The 20,108-nt window shown below is 31.4% G+C and overlaps 1 protein-coding gene across 1 annotated transcript in view; it reads left to right on the top strand.

The window, feature by feature from the left end:
• LOC142323164 (uncharacterized) overlaps positions 1–20,108 on the top strand; it is a 104,870-nt gene that overhangs the window by 67,133 nt on the left and 17,629 nt on the right. The window contains exons 11-12 of the mRNA XM_075362445.1: positions 4,980–5,114; positions 14,980–15,075. Of these exons, the coding sequence (XP_075218560.1) occupies positions 4,980–5,114; positions 14,980–15,075 (231 nt within the window). The remainder of the gene's footprint in view (positions 1–4,979; positions 5,115–14,979; positions 15,076–20,108) is intronic.

The raw sequence follows: 20,108 nt of genomic DNA, 5'->3' as shown, positions 1-20,108 counted from the left end.
TACAAATTGAAATTGAGCAAAGTAATTTTAAGTCTAACATAATTGCGTTTTACAGATTTAATTCGGTATCAAAAGATATCTACTTACAGGAATTAGAAAATTATTTGCAAGCGATTGAAAACGAGAATGTAATATATGCCTGTGATATAATTACAAATAATATGATTGATGATGTAATAACTGATAAATATTTACTTTTTTGCAAGGTCATGGTTTTAGTTTTACAACAACAGTCCTACAAGGCTTTATCTAGATTGTCTATAGAACATATTGCTATCAGAATAAGGAAACCGTTAAATTGTAAAAATTAAGATTTGGAAATTCTTGATAGTGACATTACAGAGCATTCATTGATTACAGTAATACTTCATAATTTTTGTATAACAAATAATAAAATTATGGATATTCTTAGTAAAGTTTATATGAATATTTATAAGCTAAAAGAAAAACTTTATTCTATAAATTGGAATAACGTCTTCAAATCAGAAGATGTGTACAATGCATTTAACTTATTTTTTAATCTTTTTTTTTTGAGTGTTTAAATTCAGTAAAAAATACATATACATGTAAAACTAAATATAATCCCTTGTAGCCATGGATAAATGTTAATCTAGTGTGTAGAATTGAAAAAAAGGAATAATATATTATATAAAAAGACAAAACAATAAAGACAAATAATAAAAATATCAAAAAGTGTTACCGTAAATATAAAGATAAATTAAAAATTGATTTAGAAATCGCTGAAGATAAATATTTCAGTGATTCTCAAGATCCAGAAATAATGCAGAACAATGGATGCGCATAAATTATTTATTAGGAATAGGCAATTCTAAAAATAGCAAAATAGAATATTTAAAACTTACTGATAATGAGACAAATGCTTAATTGCGGAAAAATTTAATAACTACTTTTTAACTAAAGTGGAGGAGATTAAGAAAGAAATACAAACAAGTGACATGCAGTTTGATAACAAATTTAAGAAGTATTTTTTCTCTGGAGAACCAAACAATTTCATTTTATACTAAAGCTACAAGTAATGAGGAAATAATAAATATTGTTAAAAGCATGAAAAGTAAAAAATCAATGGGAATAGATGGAATAGGGACTAATATAATAAAAGAAGTTAGTGATATTGGTATTAATGTTTTGATGACTCATTTGTCTGAGTGTGAGCCAAGGTAAATTTCTCTCTATATTTAAAAAATCTATTGTATCTACTTATATTTGTGAGTGGTAATAAACAAAAATGAATAATCACAGACATATATCATCATTACCTCTGGTCTCAAAAATTCTAGAAAAAATTAGGTTAATATATTCCCTTGAAGAAACAAAATTTTTCAGTAAAAATCAATTTGATTTTCGCAAAGGTAAAAATACTGAAGATGTCCTTTTAAATTTTACATCCAATTTAGTAGAATAAAATCAAAGTCGGCAGGTTGTGGGTTTGTTTTTGGAAATCAAAAACGTGTTTGACATTGTCAATCAAAATATCTTGCTTGAAAAAGTATGGAAAGTTGGAATAAGAGTTCATTGTGATAAATGGTTCAAGATGTATTTGAGGGGAAGATTTCAACAGGTGAAATTAGGAGAAGAAATGATTTCTCAAGCTAATGTTAAGTACAGTATCCTGCAAGGTTCTTTACCTGGAACTATTTTATTTATTACTAGCAGATTCAGCAATGCTTCGCTATTGCTAGATTTTAGTATATATATATATATTAAATGAACACAATTGAAAGTTTGATAAAACATTAACAAAATGAACATTATGGAACTTCACAAAATGTAACCTTTCCCTTTTACCCTATTCACTTTCCCCCTTCCCTGTTTCCTTTACCCTTTCCCCATTTTCATTTTGCCATATTCCCTTTCTCCATTTCTCCTTTCACCATTTCATCTCCACTTCCCCTTATTTCCCTTTCCCCTTCTGTTTCCTGTTTTCCCTTTTTTATTTTTTCCATTTTCCCCTCATCTCTTTTACCTTTTTTGATTTTTCCCTATTTTCCTTTTCCAATTTTTCCCTTTCTCCTTTTTCCCCACACATAAATCAGTCCAGTAGTTTTTTAGTCTATATCGGACACACGTATCAAAAACATTGAAACAAAACTGTAAAATATTTAGTATAGCATGTGTTGCTTTTATGTCCAATACATAGCGCTGTTTTTAAAAAAAATATGTTTCTAGCAGTCACAGGTGTGACATCTTATGAATATAAATAGTTGGTATATAAAAACAGCGTATAAAAAACGTGTATTCGAATGCAACGTTGTGTCAAAATTTCAAAGCAGTCTGTGAAGAACTTTCGGAGATTTAAGATTTTGAACAAACGAAGATTTACATTTTAATTTATACAGATTTATATAAATGAATTATGTAATGGAGAATTTATTGGTAGAATGACAAACATGTATAGATTGCACAGCATTAGATTATGAAACTGAAAGTGTATAGAAAATGAGGAAAAATGTTTAATCGAAAACGACTGAGGTTTAAATGTAATGAAGACAAATTATATAATTTTTCAATTAAAATGTCTGTCGGAAATATTATACAGCATAAATTATCACAATTTAAGCTGTAATACAAACATAAATTGTACATACCAAATTGTACTGTGATTAAATATGGTTAAGTATCTGGGAGTAATTTTAAAGCCATGAACAAATTCTCAAAGTGTGATAATGTAATTGTTAAGGATAGTGTAAGTTTTAGTTGTAATGGTAAAATTGTTGACATTAGTAATAAGCCAAATTCATATAGAGTTTCTCAGAATGGTAGAGTGGTTGATAGAGATAGAAGATTTCTAATAAAAAACAGAAATTGTTGGGGCAAGTTACAAAAATAAAATTACAAATAGCTCATTTTTGCCAAAAGAATATTGGACTTTTAACAGAATGAAAAACAAACTTTCAACCTTTTCTTTAAAGCATAACCTTAAAAAATTAAATGAAATTACGAAATAAACTTAACTTAATCCTGTACAGTATTTATACAAGGATATCAGCTGAATCAACATATCTGTTATAATATTAAATGGCAAATACATAAATACACATTTTTCAATTAATTATTTTGAAAATCTTTTGTATAGTCTAAAAACAGTTCAAAGAACTAAATACATTGTTATTCAAACTACAAGATGGAATACAAAAGCAATAAATATTACTAGAACAAATCACAATATTAATTACAAAGAAGTCCAAAAACATAACTTCACTTCAGGAGTTATTTTCTTTAGATTAATTTAAGAAAAGTAATATGAACTCAGTTCATGAATAAATAAGAATTAATCTCTGCACTTAACAAATTAAGTTAAATTAAATGATAGAGTCACTATTTGAAAACATTTCAAGTAAAAACGTAATTTACCCTCAGCAACTGACTTTTAAACAAAGACTTTTAATGATAAAGTACACATATATACATACACGTTATCCTTGGTGTAATCTACAGTGGTGTATCAGAAAATACAAAGGTAACACTTTGTTATAACCAGTTTGGAAAGTTCCTGCTTCTATGAATTTGGCTGGTTTGTAGTAACTGAACCGACGAATATGAATGCACAGAGATGATGATCAGAAACGATGACCAGAGAGAGACGACGCACAACGAGAGACTGCTGAGAGTGACGAAGAAGAGGTGAAAAGTGACGAAGAAGTAGAAGTAGAAGAAGAAGTGACCTGACTCTAGTGGCGAGCCAGCTTATATAGGGTAAGTGGAGCCGAGTGATGTCGATAGAAGCCGAGTCCATCAGAAAGGAGCTGTGTGAACGGTGAGGAGCCGCTAAATCATCAGGCGCTGAGTGCATCCAAAAGGAGCCGAGTGAACTGTGACGAGCCGCTAAATCGTCAGGCGCCAAGTGCATCCGAAAGGAGCCAAGTGAATGTAACATGTTTACGTTTAGTTCTTCTTTATTTTATTTTTTAAACATTATACACATGAAATAATACAGAATTAAATTTTAATAAATAATCAATAAAAAGTCATAAATAAAAATCAACTGAGCATATATTTATATGTATGTTGAATAGACTGCATTAATTTCAGTGTATGAAAAAATTTCTTATTTATAATTAAAATGTTCATTAGATCGAAATACTGTTAAATTTTAGATGAAAAGAAAAATCAAATACCAAACCAGTTGAATTAACTTAAAAACTGCTTTACGCAATGGCGTAAACAGAAATAATAAATTTAATTTTACACAGTTCAATCCTGAAATTAAAAAATAAAATTGTTTTAATAGCACCAATTTTAACAGTAAATGTAATAGTAATAATAAAGGCAGCAGTAATGTGGATATAAATAGTTTTCATAATTCACAAGATTAATTTATAACTAGAACTAGCTGAACAATTGTTAAGTCATCTTATTTGACGGATTGTTGTTAGTACTTAAGTAAAAAGTTAGTTTATTAAGTATTTTGATTTTATAATCCATTTTTGTAAATTAAAAAAAGTATTTTTATTTTATTAGAAAATGAGATGTAATGGACCAGTGCTAATGATAGCAGTGATATCTGTCACAGCTGAGATTTATCATTAAATTTATATTGTATCTTTTGAATAATTTTTTGTTTCATTTATAGTAATTAGTTGCTTATTTTGGTGTGTTTAACATAGTTTTAAAGTGACAAATGGATGAAGCAGTTGAACTTTGTGTAGAGGTTCTATGCAGCTGCATATTTGTGGTCAATGTGAAGGAAACATTTAAAAAAATGTTTATTTTTTATTAAAACTTAAAATATAAATGTGTATTAATTATTTTTCTTTTTGGCTTATAAAATAGTCCATATGGAAAAGAGCTGAAAATGAGTAAGCAGTGAAAGAAGGATTAATATGCATTATACTTGATTCACCATTGACTTAATTTATTCAACTCTTTAATTTGACTACCAAAATGATCATGATCTAACCATAACTAATTTTTACTAAATGCTATTTTGAAGATGATTGAAGTATGAATTATTGTTCCAGGTGGCAATAGTACTGTACAAATAAATTCAGAGCCTATGCCTAGTACGAGTGCTAATACTCCACTTAACAATAATGTATTGAGATCAGAAATTGACTCTGAAGTTTGTAACATTGCTAATCCAGAAGTACCGACTGGTTTGTATTATCTGTTTGTTAATTCTTAATGATAACAAATCTGATTTCCGTATTACAATTGTATATTTTTGTTATGAAGATGAAAAATGAATTTTGTAGCATATGAAATAGTTCAAAATATAAACCTGAAGCTAACAGAGGTGAATATGTTACTACTTTGCCCCAGATGTCAGAATTATTGAATATCCAAATATAGTAACAAATGAGAACTCAAAAGTTGAGAGATACCTTTTGATCTGTTATTATAATATATGTATATATAGAAAGATTTTGCCCTGGTTACTGGGCAAAGAGTGAAATAAAACCACAAAACTGAAATTCTAGAAACCCAAATTAAGAGGTAAACTTAATGATTTCTTATGGTTTTTGACCTAACAAATTGAATAAACAGGTTCCAGAACCACATCTCCAGTAAGTAGTTTTCATAATAAAAAAATGTTCTCATAATAAAAAGCTGTTATATAAAAACAATTTTTTTTTTTTACATTTGTAATACAAAAACTTTTGTTAAATGACTAATAAATGCATAAAATTTCTTTTCAAAACGTAGAAAATATAATTTTGAGAAAATTGATGTAAAATAACTTAATGTAAATAACCCAACAAATACAAGAAGTTTGATTTTATTTTATTAATAAAGAAGTTTAATTTACATATAAAGAAATTTGATTTTATTATTAACACTTACCGTATGAAAACTTTTAAATGTTATAAACTACAGAAAATGAAGTTAACATACAATTAATATAGTGTTTAAAAAATAAAATTGTAATCAATACATTTAATAAAGTTTACAGTAGATTTTCAAAAATCTGTCCTACTACTTCAGTACATTTTTCTGCATGCTTTTGAATTGCTAGTGTTCTCTATAATTTTACAAGTAACCAACTCTTCATGTGTATAAACTTTTCTCTTGTACACAATATTTTTCATCCAACCCCTACACGCAAAAATCTAACAATGTTAATCAGGTGATATTGGTGGCCAGGAGTGTGTCCCGTATGGTCAGTCCATTGCTCATTTAAGTATGCCTACCTTAAGAAGTGTAGAGGTGCAGGATCGTGGTGAAAGAACATGCGGAATCTTGGTGCTACAGGAATATCTTCTAATAGTAGCAGTGATTGTTCTTTAAGGAATTCCACGTAAATCTTGGAATTTAGACGTCCTGGCAGAATAAATGGTTCAATTTGTTGATCTTAAATTAGACCGCACCACACATTGGTGCTAAACTGGTGTTAAAAATTACATTTTACTGTCATGTGTGGACTGTTTTCTGCCCAAGCTGTTTGTTGCGAAGGTTATTGATGCTGTCCTGAGTAAACAGCCTCATCAGTAAATAAAATAAACCTCTGCAATTGGTGGTTCATATTCAACCATTGAAGAGGAGGTTCTGATCGTTTTGTTGAAGATTTTGTATGTTGATTATGGTAAGGATACAGCTTATTACAAAGTATCCTCTACACCATATACTAGGAAACTCTGAGCTGCCAGGAAAGGTGTTATGTACTAACACCTGGACTGTGTTGAGTAGCCTCAATAATGGTTTCATCAATATCGGCGTCATGACTAGCAGAACAGTTGTGATGAGTACTAATGCTGGAAAGAGTACCTGTTTCTCATAGTGTATGGAAAGTTCCATTAGTTGTTTTAGGATTTGGAAATCTGCAGTTAGGAAAATGTCTTTGATATTCTGAAGCAGCAGCAATTGCATTTGCATCACATACCCTGAAGATAGGGGTGTGTGATGAAATACATCCACCACGTAGATGTATTCTATTCCTCAGTTGTAAATAGTAAAACCATTGCTGCAGTATGACATCAATTGAAACAATAACTACATTAAACTACAACTATACTGGACAAAAATTCATAGCAGTAATGCAGAACATGAAATGCATTGATGAAATGACATAAAATGCATTATTTTCTATATCATTGCTTTTTGGAGGAAAGCAAACGTGCTTTGTACATGTAATTTCTTCATTTTCATATGGTAAGTGTTAGTAATAAATCAAATTTCTTGAACTTGAATTTTGTTTTTTATTGGGCTATTTTACATCAATTTTCTCAGAATTAAATTCTCTACTAGCTTTGATATTAAATTTTATATATTTATTAGTCATTTAACAAAGTTTTGGTATTAAAAACTTAGAAAAATGTGTTTTTAGACAAAACATTTTTGTTTTATGTCGGATATTAAGAAAACTGCTGGATATATGGTTCTGGAACTTGTTTTATTCAATTTTTCAGGTCAAAGATCATAAGAAACCGTCAAGTTTATTCCCTAATTTGTGTTCCTAGAATTTCAGTATGTTTTATTTCACTCTTTGCTCAGGAATCAAGACAAAATCTTTCAGTAGCTGTAACTCGCTAATGGACTGTTCCTGAACCCATTTTTATTGAACTTATGTCATTATTTTCACTAGAATGAGCACAGAAAGTTTATTATTATTGTATAATAATAATAATTATATATATTATTATATATATATATTATAGTAATATAAATATAATATACAGGGTCATTCACGGGAACCGGATGTTTTTGAAGTGGGTTGTACTCGGGCGTTCATGGTGGGAGGGGCACGTGGCTGGTGTCTGATGTTTCCTTTGTTTATAGCATTTACATTTTAGTCATTGAGAGCAGCCGTGGGCGCTAGACCAACGCCTGTACGCGTATGACAGTTTTGTGTGAAATGACAAATCCGTAACTGCTGTTCAGCGAGATTTCCGCCGTCAGTTTAATATCCATCGTAATGCAAGTGTCCCTTCTCGTAACACAATATTGCGATGGGTAAACAACCTTTGAACAAGCGGTTCAATATTGAAGAAAAAACCACCGGGTCCCCGACGAACTGCTAGCACTCCAGAGAACATCGAAAGAGTAAGGGAAGCCATTGTCAGAAGCCCACGCCGCTCTATTCAGAGGCATTCAGCAGCGCTTCAAATGAGCACAAGTACGGTAAGATGAATTCTGCATACAGACCTGTATTTCCATCCTTGCAAGATAGCCGTCGTGCAGCAGTTAAACGAGCAAGATTTCACGCAGCGATTACAATTTTGTAGACAAATGCTTACCATTTTTGAAGGAAATGAAAATTTGTTATTGTTAATGAGTGACAAAGCCCATTTTCATCTGAATGGCTTGGTCAACAAACAGAATTGCCGGTATCGGGCAGAAAGAAACCCACATCAGCTTCATGAGAGACCACTTCATAGCCCAAAGGTGACTGTCTGGTGTGCAATAGGAAAGGTCGGTGTTATTGGACCATATTTCTTTGAAGAAAATGACGCTGCTGTAACTGTAACAGCTGATCGTTACATTGCGATGTTGAATACATTTTTCATCCCTGAGTTACAAAACCAGGTATCGATTTTTAAAATGTGTTATTCCAGCAGGATGGGGCTACAGCACACACAGTGAGGGCAACGATGGCTGTTCACCCTAATTTGTTTCCGGGACGGATTGTTTCCAGATTTAGTGACATTCCTTGGCCTCCTCGGTCCTCTGACTTGAGTAGTTGTGATTTTTTTCTGTGGGAGTTTCTGAAATCGCGTGTGTACGGCAATAAACCGCGTACATTGGAGGATCTAAAGATCACAATTCGTCATCACGTCACCCAAATTGATGTAGACATGCTGCAAAGAATTGAGGCCAGTTACCGTGAAAGGCTACAACAATGTATTGCCCAAAATGGACATCACTTGCTGGACATAATTTTTTGTTCATGAGTAAGTAACAAATGCTTTGATTTAACAAGTGTTTCAGTACCAGTAAAACTTTTTTAAAGTAAATATTCAATTTTTTATGATTATTTTTAAAACATCTGGTTCCCGTGAATGACCCTGTATATTATTAATAATAAATATTATTATTATTATTGCTTGATAATTTGACCACTTCAGAACTGGGACCATTTGGGCCTATTAAACGGCTGGCTTTATTAAGTGATGTTAATAAAAAATGAGGTGTAAAGTACAGTATATACTAATTATTAAACATTATTTAATGTCTTATTCAGAATTTTATTTCTTATAAAATATTACATTTTCATTATTAAATTAGAAAATTATTAATTTGTTTTTGTAGTCTTACATCTTTCATAAAAAACAAAGCTTGATAAACAAACTAGAGGCACAAGTTAAAATAATGACTTTTATGTTCTGTAAATTACAAAAATATGTTCTTGAAAAAATTCCTATATTTTGTTCTGTCTTCTCCCTTTCATTTCCTGGCATTCTGTAAATTTGACACAGACTCGGCAATTCTGTTAATGGACTTCCAACACTACCTTGCATAAAATGCTGCTGAAGTTTGTCAATGAATCTTTTTGCATCTTTTGTAGATACATGTATCACGTTAGGTTCTTCTTCGTCATCTTGAACATGCACTTTTGTCATCAATGTCCATTTTTTCTGATCTTTTTGATTATTTTCTCATCACTTGCACACAACTTGGAAATAATTACATACTGTGCTGACTATACATACAGAATTTTTTTCCTAGGGATTAAGAAGTTACCTCCCTCCTTACAGAGTTTAAACAACAGTTAAATGACATACATCAGTAATAAAATTATGTTATTTTTAATAAATTATTTTATGAGATTTTTTTTAAAATTATAGTAAAATAAAAAACTGGCATGATTTTATGTTATTAATATGTTTCTTTTTTTATAAACTGCCTCAATTAAATGGCTGTCTTGAATAGCTGTTGGTTCTGTTACAAAACTCTCTTTCACCCCCCTCCCTCCCTCTCTGTCTCTTTGTCTCTATTTGTCTGTCTATTCATACAGTAGAACTTGATACAATAACATCAGGTAAAATAACATATTGCTTGTAGTAACCATGTAGCTAGTTAAAGTTTGGCCCGCTGTATGTATAATGTGAAATAATATCGTTTACAGTAACATCACCTAGAACAACAGATCAGTTACAGTAACCATATTTATCTCATTATCTTAAAGAAAATGTCAGAGTGCTGATGAGCAATAAAGAAGATTAATCGGGATAAAATAATTACACTAACAGGATATGAATCAGCACGGTTGTAACCAATATGATTGTTAGGCCACTATATCCATCATGTTTAAACAAAATGATGTTTATCAAATTCTTTTCCCCTCTCATAGCCTACTTTGTATTGTGTTTTTCAATTAATGTTGGTTGCATGTGTTCGAGTGTGTCATGTAAATTGGTTTGAGTCTGTGTTTACTGTTCATTAAATTTAAGGTTTAATAATAAAAGTTTAAAAATAATCTTTAGTGTGCTAAATTAATGGCAACATGGAAATATTTCACATTAATGGAAAAAGGCTATATTATTTGGCATTTAGAAGACAGAGAAATAAATGAGGGCGATCGCTAAAGAATTAAATGTTTCTCACTCTACTATATTCACAGTTTAGAGAAATCAAGAAAATATCCAAATGAGTTTTGAGGTAAACAATGTCCAATCAAAGAGACTTCAGCCTAGTCAAAACCAAAATGTAGAAGAAGCTCTGCTCAAGTGGTTCACCCTACAACGAGCTAGCAACATTACGATAAGTGGGCCTATATTACTTGAAAAAGCCAATTTTTTTGCCAGACAATTTCAACAACAAATAATTACATCAGCATGGATTCAGTGATTCCGGCAGCGACACAACATCACAAGCAGGAATATTAGTGGTGAATCTGCTAGTACTCCTGCAGCTATATCTAAAAATTGGCTTGAGGACGTGTGGCAAAAGTTAACGTGAAGGCTATTAAGATGAACAAGTATTTAATGCCAATGAAACGAGCCTGTTTTTTTAAATAACACCATATAAATTATTAAGATTTAAGGGTGACAAATGTGCTGGGGGAAAATTGTCAAAACTTCAAATAACTGTATTACTGGCAGCAACAAAATGAAGCTTTTAGTTGTAGGGAGGAGTGCTAAACCATGATGTTTTAAAAATATTATATTATTGCTTTATTGTTTATAAACAATAAAGCAATAATTGCTTTGTTGTAGGCAATTTATACAAGATAAATTTCCTACGTTTAGGTGTGCTGGACAACAATAATGTAATTATTTTTAAGAAGATAATTCCAAATTTTGTGAAATACCAGTTTGCCATTCCAATATTTCAATAAAGGTATGTACGTTGCTATTTCTGTACCTTAGATTGTACTTGGTACAGTATTTTTATGATTGTAAAATTATATCGGTTATAGTAACTTTAACTGGCCGGTCCCTTTTAGGTTACTATAAACAATATGTATTGTATTACTAATATAAATACGAGGGGTAATTTTTTTTCAAGGTCTGATCAATCGCGAAATAAAAACATGCGCAAAAATCAGATGAACCTTTGCACATATGTGTTGCGCAGCGTCTCTAGTATGGCCTTCAATCACGCCGCGTCACTTCGTTTAGTTCTGAACATGCAGCTAGCACGTAAACATGTCTACAACAATAGCATCTCCCGCCAAGTGTGAAGTGCGTGCGGTAATTTGATTTCTTCAGGCTGAGAGGTGTAATGCAGCTGAAATTCATCGATGAATAAGTAATGTGTACAGTGAAACTTCAATGAGTGACAGCAAAGTGTGACAACGGTGCAGATGTTCATGATGCAGGCGGTCAGGGAAGGAAACGAGTATCAACCAATGATCTCTTTGAGCGAGTGGATGAGGCAATTCGAGAAAATCGTCGGTTCACAATTTCTGTATTGAGTGATTCATTTCCTGAAATTTTAATGTCAGCTCTCTACACCATTGTGAGTGAGAGACTTCAGTACTGCAAACTGTGTGCGAGATGGGTTCCCAAGATGCTGTCCGACCATCACAAAACAATGAGAATGGACGCCTCCCTAACGTTTCTCCAGTGCTACCACAATTAAGGATTATCTTTTGAACAAAATTGTCACAGGGGATGAGACATGTGTCCATTTCGAAATTGAAGAAACAAAAGAACAATCCAAACAGTGGATGCATTCTCATTCTCCCAGTAAACCAAAGAAGTTCAAGCGAACCTTTTCCAACTGAAAGTGTATGGCTACTGTGTTCTGGAACTGGAATGGAGTTCTCTTGGTGGAATTCATGGAACGTGGCACGATCATCACTGCAGCCTCATACTGCATGACTCTTCAACGTCTACGAAGGGCAATTCAGAATAAGTGGAGAGGAATGTTGTCATCAGGCATTGTCTTTCTCCATGACAATACTCGGCCACACACTGCAGCTGTAACAAAGAAGCTCTTGCAGTGTTTTCGTTGGGAAGTGTTTGATCACCCACTATACAGTCCGGACTTGGCTCCATCCGATTTTCACCTCTTTGCTCACATGAAACGCTGGCTAGGAGGACAACATTTTGGCACAGACATCGAGCTGCAGACCAGTGTAGAAACATGGCTAAAAACACAGGTGGCTCCATTCTATGACAAGGGTATTGGAAAGTTGGTACCACGTTATGACAAATGTCTAAATCGGAGTGGCGACTATGTAGAGAAATAGTGCAACTATGTAAGTACTTGTTACAAATAAAAATTTTTTTATTTTCACTGTGGTTTTAATTTCGTGACTGATTGGACCTTGAAAAAAAATAACCCTTGTATGTGCATTAGAGGGTATATAAATTATACATCAGTATACTGAGGAGACTTTACAATTTCATATATAATCTTTCAGAAAATGATTTGTTTTTGTTGATATATCAACAGAGTCCAGTCTAAATAAATAATCATAACTGCAATGTACCATTAGTAAAGTTTTGTTTTTATTCTGCGTAAATTTAATAATTAATAATGGACACTTGAGACTGTTTGTAGCAGTTGAAACATGGTGCTGGTGGTAGGTGAGTATTAATATCTCCGACCCTAAAAAAAATTTAGCGTTATTAGTGGAATCAGTTACTCCCACAAGAAAGTATGGTTAGCTCTGATGGCTTTAAGATAAAATAAAATATTAATGGTTTTTTTAAACTTATTTAAATTCAAGTAATTTGCATCAAACTGGTGTTCAGTAATCTTAAGATTCACTTTTATAGTATTTTCCATGGCCAAACCTGAGCGGTCAGTTACTGTTGTATATGCATTTATATTGATCAGCACACTAGTGAGCAAACCATTAATATACTAATAAAATAAATACATCTTACATCAGTTATTTGTTTATTTTCAAGTTTTGTTTGTGGTCAGAAAGGTAAGATTTCAGCCAAGAAAGAACAAAATACCACTGTCATAAGTTCTGGTTTATCTCTCTGAATAATTCTGACAAATTTGAAATACTCATATCAAATTTATCAGAATAATTTGATATAATATGAATTATATCAGATTTGATTGACACTGCCTGACATTTCACAAAATACATAAACTGACAAATCATGGCTTCAGTAGCATGTTAAATTTATTAATCAAATTGAAGCATTTGAAGTACTCATATTTTTTTCTGAATCCGTATTGTTTTGGCTTCTATAATGTATTTGAATTAAAATTTTTGTAATTAATACTCTACACTGGTAATGTGGTGAACAGTTAGTACAGTAGTTACTATGAAAAAAATTGAGCTCTTCTGTCTGCTTTGCCCATTTATAGAAGACATATGCTCTTGTTCTTGCTCAATAAGTTATGTCTGTAAGTTCGTAAAATATTCTACAAGTAAAATAATCAAGTCATAAAATTTGCTATCAAAGAGATGCAATTTATTTATTTTGCAATTGTGAAAAAAATAGCTACTTTATGGTTTTGTAAACTTAAAGATTTTGTTTGGGAAATAGTGTGTCGGTAGAATACGTGTACTTATGAAAAGTAACTGCAAGAAATATGTGTATTCTGCATACCAGAAACGTTTCCTTTTTCTTGGCCATTATTCTATGTAGGTCAGCCTCTTGTTCACCCTGAGTTAAATGTAGTATACATGGAGAGGTTTGTTGGTAGTAAAGGATTTAATCTCTAATGATATATCATCTTGGACAAGATGTTAAGTAATGTTATCTCTCAGCCCATTACATATCCTTTATATATTGCTTGTACCCTATTACCACCCACTCCTTTCATTATCCTGAATACTTTTCTGGGGGTTGGCACCATGGGATCGGTTCAGCTGCCTTTCTGGCTCCATCTGAAGGTCGATATACAGTAGAGTAAATGGCAGTTGATTTTTTTTTTTTTGAGGATGGTCAGTAGTGGTTCTGCTTGTCTAGGAACGTTTGCCAGTCAGGGCTTGCTTAAAGAGTTCATCTACTGACTTGAGATAATTAGCATACACACATGTACATATATATATATATATATATATGTACGTATGCTAATGTAAATATGGGTACTAGCCAAATTTTAAGTTATTCTATGGTATGGCATTTAAGAGGTGACTTTTTTTGCATGACTGGTTGTTAAACAAATTACTAATCAAGAAAAAATGCTTTAATGAAAACATCAAAAGAATATAATCAGCTAAGGTCTGTTATGGCTGAAAATACACTAATAAAAATTAAAAGTGAGAATTTATTTTATTATTTACCGCTAAATTCTGAAAGAGTTTGTGCATTCATGTATGATTATATACATTTTATTGGTAACAAAGACTATCCTCTATGAGCAACATATTGAAATTGGGAAACTAACCGTGGAATCATTTTGTATACAAACTAATTTATTTCTAATTATTGATGAACACAATGTTAGTGAATATGTTAGTTGGCAATTATATAGTTATGTATTTATATATTGAGCAATTGCTATCAAATTATGGGGCAAGTTTCTTATTAAGGATTACTGTAAATAACTAATAATATCTTACTGGCAATTTAGTTTACAATTTTTTTTTTATATTGTTGTCTGTGTTGTAGGGGATTGACATTTTTTTATGACTAAATTTTGTAAAATTGTATTTTATTTCAGAACAAACCAACGATAATGACCCAGGTGAAATCCATAATGATGATGAATTGACTGATTTTATTCTTGACTGCTTAGGTTTTCCAAAAATCCAAATTGGTTTGTATAGTAAAAGTTCAGTGGTTTTTCTTATCAAATGTTAACTGTTATTAGCAGATTGATCTGTTATTATAATTATTAATATTTCAGAAGCCTTCATTTTATACTGTGTGGATCACTAATGATAATTTAATTCTGATTTTATCTTGCTCATGGCCAAATTTCATGGCATTGCCAGATGCCATGTTTACATATTTACATTCAATTGCAAAAATGTGTAAAATTAAAATAAGTGTAAAATTTAACTTATTTTCCAAAGTAAAGTGAATTTTATTTTCATTGATGTAATTAAAAAAAAAAATACATTTACATAATTGGAAAGATATTTCATTTATATAGAAATGTAAAAGGGTGGGGTGAAAAGTTCAGGGCCTCGCACAGAGATTGTGTTAGTACGCTTAATTTCTTGACGGCATTGTGTGATTCTCTTCATTAGTTTACTATAAAGAGTTTCAAGTCACTGCATCACTTAGTATAGTATTTACAGTCTGTCAGAGTGGAGAATTAGGCATTTTTTTGAAAATGAAAAAAACAGAAATTCGTGCAGTGATTAAATACTTTTTCTGAAAGGCTTAAGTGCAAAGAAAAGTAAAGAAGAGCTTGATACAACATTGGGAGAGTCTTCTTCTAATTTAATTGTTGTATTTGATAAAAATCAAATACAATAGTTAAACGCTGGGTTGCAGAGTTTAAAATAATGGGTTGAACATGCAGTGGATGCCCTTCTGAATTGACTACCCCAGAAATGATATAAAAAAGGCATAAAATTGTTTTGGCAGATCGATGAGTGACTGAGTAAATTAGTTTGCAAGAGTCTGTAGACATGTCAATAGAACATGCATGCAATATTTTGCACAAACATTTGGCCATGAATAAGCTGTGTGCTAGATGGGTGTCATGTCTGCTCATGCCATATCAAAAACGGTGCTGAAAAAATATTTCAAGTGATTGCCTTGAGATCTTTTCGTACAATCCAGAGGGATTTTTACCTTGATTTGTGACTGCTGGGTTCATCCTTACACTCCAAGACAAAACAGCAGTCAAAACATTGGGTTGAAAAAGATCGCCCTTCTCCAAATAAAACAAAAACAACTTTTCATGTGAAAAAATTGTGGCAACTGTTTTTTGGGATGTATGTGGAATAATTTTCATTTATTATCTTAAAAAGGGTGAAATAATAAATAACAAATATTATGCGACCATAATGCAGTCAGTATCTTGGTGATGAAATTAAGGAAAATTGATCACATTTGGCAAAAAAGTGCTTTTTCATCAAGACATTGCTTCAGCTCACACTTCAGTCGTTGCAATGGCAAAAATCAATGAATTAGTTTTGCCCCACCACTTTCCATATTCACCTTATCTGGCTCTCAATGACTATCCCTTATTTCCTAACCTAAATAAAAGACAGTTTGGAGGGCAGAGATTTTCGACCAATAATGAAGTTATTGGTGCTGTAGGTGGTTACTTTAAGGGGTTAGATAAATTAGTGTACCAAACTACCATAACCACTCCTGTGGAATGCTGAGCTAAGTGTATAGACCTTAATGGTGACTGTGTTGAAAAGTAAATCAAAATGTACCCAGAAAAATTGTTGTTTCCTTATCCAGGCCCAGAACTTTTCACTCAACCCTTGTATGTCAAATGTTACAAAAAAAATAATTATAAATATAGTTATTCTGAGATTAGAAGGTAATATATGTGTGACACCTTCTACAGCAAAGGCCCACTGAGTACATGATAACTAGCTACGTGATGATTGTGGAATGTACAAATGAAAGGCACAAAAGAGGTATTACTTTTTATTTTTACACAGAAAAACATGAGATATTTCTTAGAAATATTAGTATGTTAAAATACCCTTTAATAGTATTACAAATTTCGTTTTAAATTTTTACTTTTATTTTTTTGTTATCTGAGAAGGAGCCTATTACAGTCATCTTGGAGTTTGTTAAATTTATTTTATTTTTGTGTTATATATGTGTATATATTTAGCTGTTTTACCTGTGATAGTAGTTTTAATTAATTTTTTAGTATGTTAGCTGTGATAGTAGTTGCATGTTTTTGTGTTTAATATTGTAGTTTAAAATTTTTATTTTTGTCATTGATTTTTAATATTTTAGTTTAACTTTTAATTTTGTTTTTAAATTTCTAGCTTAATTTTTTTTGTTTAAAATTTTTTTTTGTAGATTCTATGTTTTGTTTTTATATTTTATCTTTGTTTTCCGGGCAATGATAACATGTAAAAGATTTTCGCAAAAAAAAAATTGAATGAGTTTATACACAGACAGCTTGTAACTTCTTTTATCAGAAGAATCATAGCTTTTCCTTTGGGAAGAGTCTAAACCTTTTTCATACAACAGATGTTTGTACCTTGCATGATGTCCCTTCTGCTTGCTTGCCAGAGCAAAAGCTTGTGTTCACTGTTTTATTTGTGGGGAGGGGGTCGGTCACTCAATAAAATTATTGGTAAGTTTTCATCAGTTCGCATGTCAGAAACAACTTGAGTCTATATTATTCTTAAGAATGGCTGTCAATATTACATTTCTGGTTTGTGCAAATTATGAAAATACTAGCATCATGTTAATAATTGTTTACTAAAATATTCATAACATGAATTATTTTCAGCAGGTGCACTATAAGGTATTTGATGGTTTTTACCATTTAATAGAAAAGTAAAACCATCATCTGATGCTAACCATTCTTTAATAACTTTAATTTTTTTTAATGCACATGAACAAGTAGTTCTGGTAATAACTGGTAAGCTCAGTTTTTGTGATTTTTGCAAGTTTCAGGAGCGATAAGCTATTGACTGATAGATTTATTATTGTCTTAATGTGATTGCAAAGTGTTTCATTGATCTGTTGAGTCTTGTGTGATCTATTTACAGTCGATCACTGGATTGCATAGACAAATTGAAAACAATGATGGAGATAATTGTAATTGCAGAATATGAATTTAGAATGAAAATGAATATTGGCAAAACAAAAGTCATGAACATCGGAAAACGATAAAGATTTAAACATTTATATGGAAGGAAACAAATTAGAGCAGGTGAGATTTAAGTATTAAGACAGCATAATTACTTGAATATAAGTTAAGCAGCAGAATTTTGAAGGGTACAAAAACTGATAACATCAAGAACATACAATTTTGAATTAAGGAATAGATTCACAAAACTTTTTGTTTAAAGGACGGTGGTGCACAGAGGATAAACATGGACCATTAAGAAGGAAGAGAAATATAAAAAGGGAGTAAGAGATGAAGAGGTGCTAAGGAGAGTGGGGAAAGAAAGATATCTATTAATAGATATTACAAAAAGAGAAATTTCATGGATTGGGCATATATCAAGAAGGAATTACTTTCTGAGAAGAATCATAAAAGGGAAAAGAGAGAAAGGATTAGTATGTCATTGAACAAAATTATGTTCAGCTAAGGAGGACAGGTAGGACAGTGGTAGAAGGAAAGTCAATTGCTCTTTGTTAAAGAACAGATTTACTAAAGAAAAAAAATTAAAATTCTAAATCTAAAGAAAAATTTGAAATTATTCTTATGAAGTTAACTTTCAAACTATTCACTGCCATGGAAATGTTTATATGAAAAAGTCTAATTTACTATATAAACATGAAATATTTCATTCAAGCTTCAGTCTGGTATATTACAACATTATATTATTATCTTTTGTATAACATCCCACTGTTCAGAATAGAACTGAAAATTCTCCCTCTCTTTTTGCTTATATTCCAGTCTATACACAGTAAATTTTGTTTATATATTTCAGTACCTAGTGATTCTTGTTTCTCATATGTATTGTGAATAATAAAAAAGATACATAATGTGAAAAACTTTATGAAATAAAGCATAATTTTTATTTAACATAAATACTATTTAATCCAAAATTACTTCTATTCATAAAACACAAAGGTTTAGAACCACTATTTTTTATACCTATTGTACTGGTAGATATTTTTAACTTTTCTGAAAAAAATATTTACAGGAAACGATTTTTCTCAAATATTTTTATTGTGTAGTTGATTAAGAAAAGGAATATCCTTAAATATAAATTTCGATACCTAATTTTCATACATTTTTTCCTCTTTGTTGTGTAGTGCTTACTGTCAGTATAACTTTTCATTGGCAATTAATGAATTAATTTAAATGTAATATTTAACATTTGTTTTATAACTCCTTAACACGTTGACTGCTGACCACTCCGATCGGAGTATTTTGGCTTCCTTCAGGAGTGCCGCCCACTCCGATCGGAGTGGGAGTACTTAGTTCACTGTACAGCTTCATTGTGAATTCGTCATTATTGAAATTTGTGTATTATTGTCTTGGCGTCCTTTAAAAACAGTACTTTTATACGGTACGCGTACTGGTTCCGCATTTTTTTTCTGACTTCATACAAAATGGCGGATAAACCAGAACTTTCAGAACTGTTGTTAAAAAAATCTGGTGATTTAAAAAAACGTAATCAGTTATCTAATGATCAACTAATTCATTATTTGGAAAACAGTGATGTAAGTGATGATAGTTTTCCTGATAGTGACATTGATCTATCAAGTTCCAGCACTGAAAACGAAGATTCACACGATGTCTCACCCGATATGGTTTCACCAATTGATATCAATGTAAATTCAACTAGTGTATGGAGTGATACAAGTATGTTGAAAAAATTTATATGTACGAAACAACAGAATTTATTGGTTCCAATTCCAGGTGACGGCAAACCCCTAAATTTTTTAGAGTTAATCTTTCACGATAATTTTTTGCAAACTGTTGTCCATGAGATAAATGAATATGCTGTGGAAGTTTTTTGCCGACCAGGGATAAAGGGAAGATCTCTTATAACGGATTGGAAGGAGTTAACATTAGAGAGTTAAAAGTTTTCCTTGGTTTGCTGCTTCACACAGGTACTACTTCATTGTCCTGACTGAATGACTATTGGAAGACCGATCCCCTTTTCAATATTCCCGTTTTTCGAAATTACATGTCACGAAACAGATTTCTTTTAATATTAAGATGTCTGCATT

The sequence above is a fragment of the Lycorma delicatula genome, chromosome 4 (genome assembly GCF_047948215.1).
Source record: "Lycorma delicatula isolate Av1 chromosome 4, ASM4794821v1, whole genome shotgun sequence".
NCBI lineage: Eukaryota > Metazoa > Arthropoda > Insecta > Hemiptera > Fulgoridae > Lycorma > Lycorma delicatula.
Note: the sequence above shows the minus strand (reverse complement) of the source record. Positions and strands in the feature narration are given on the sequence as shown.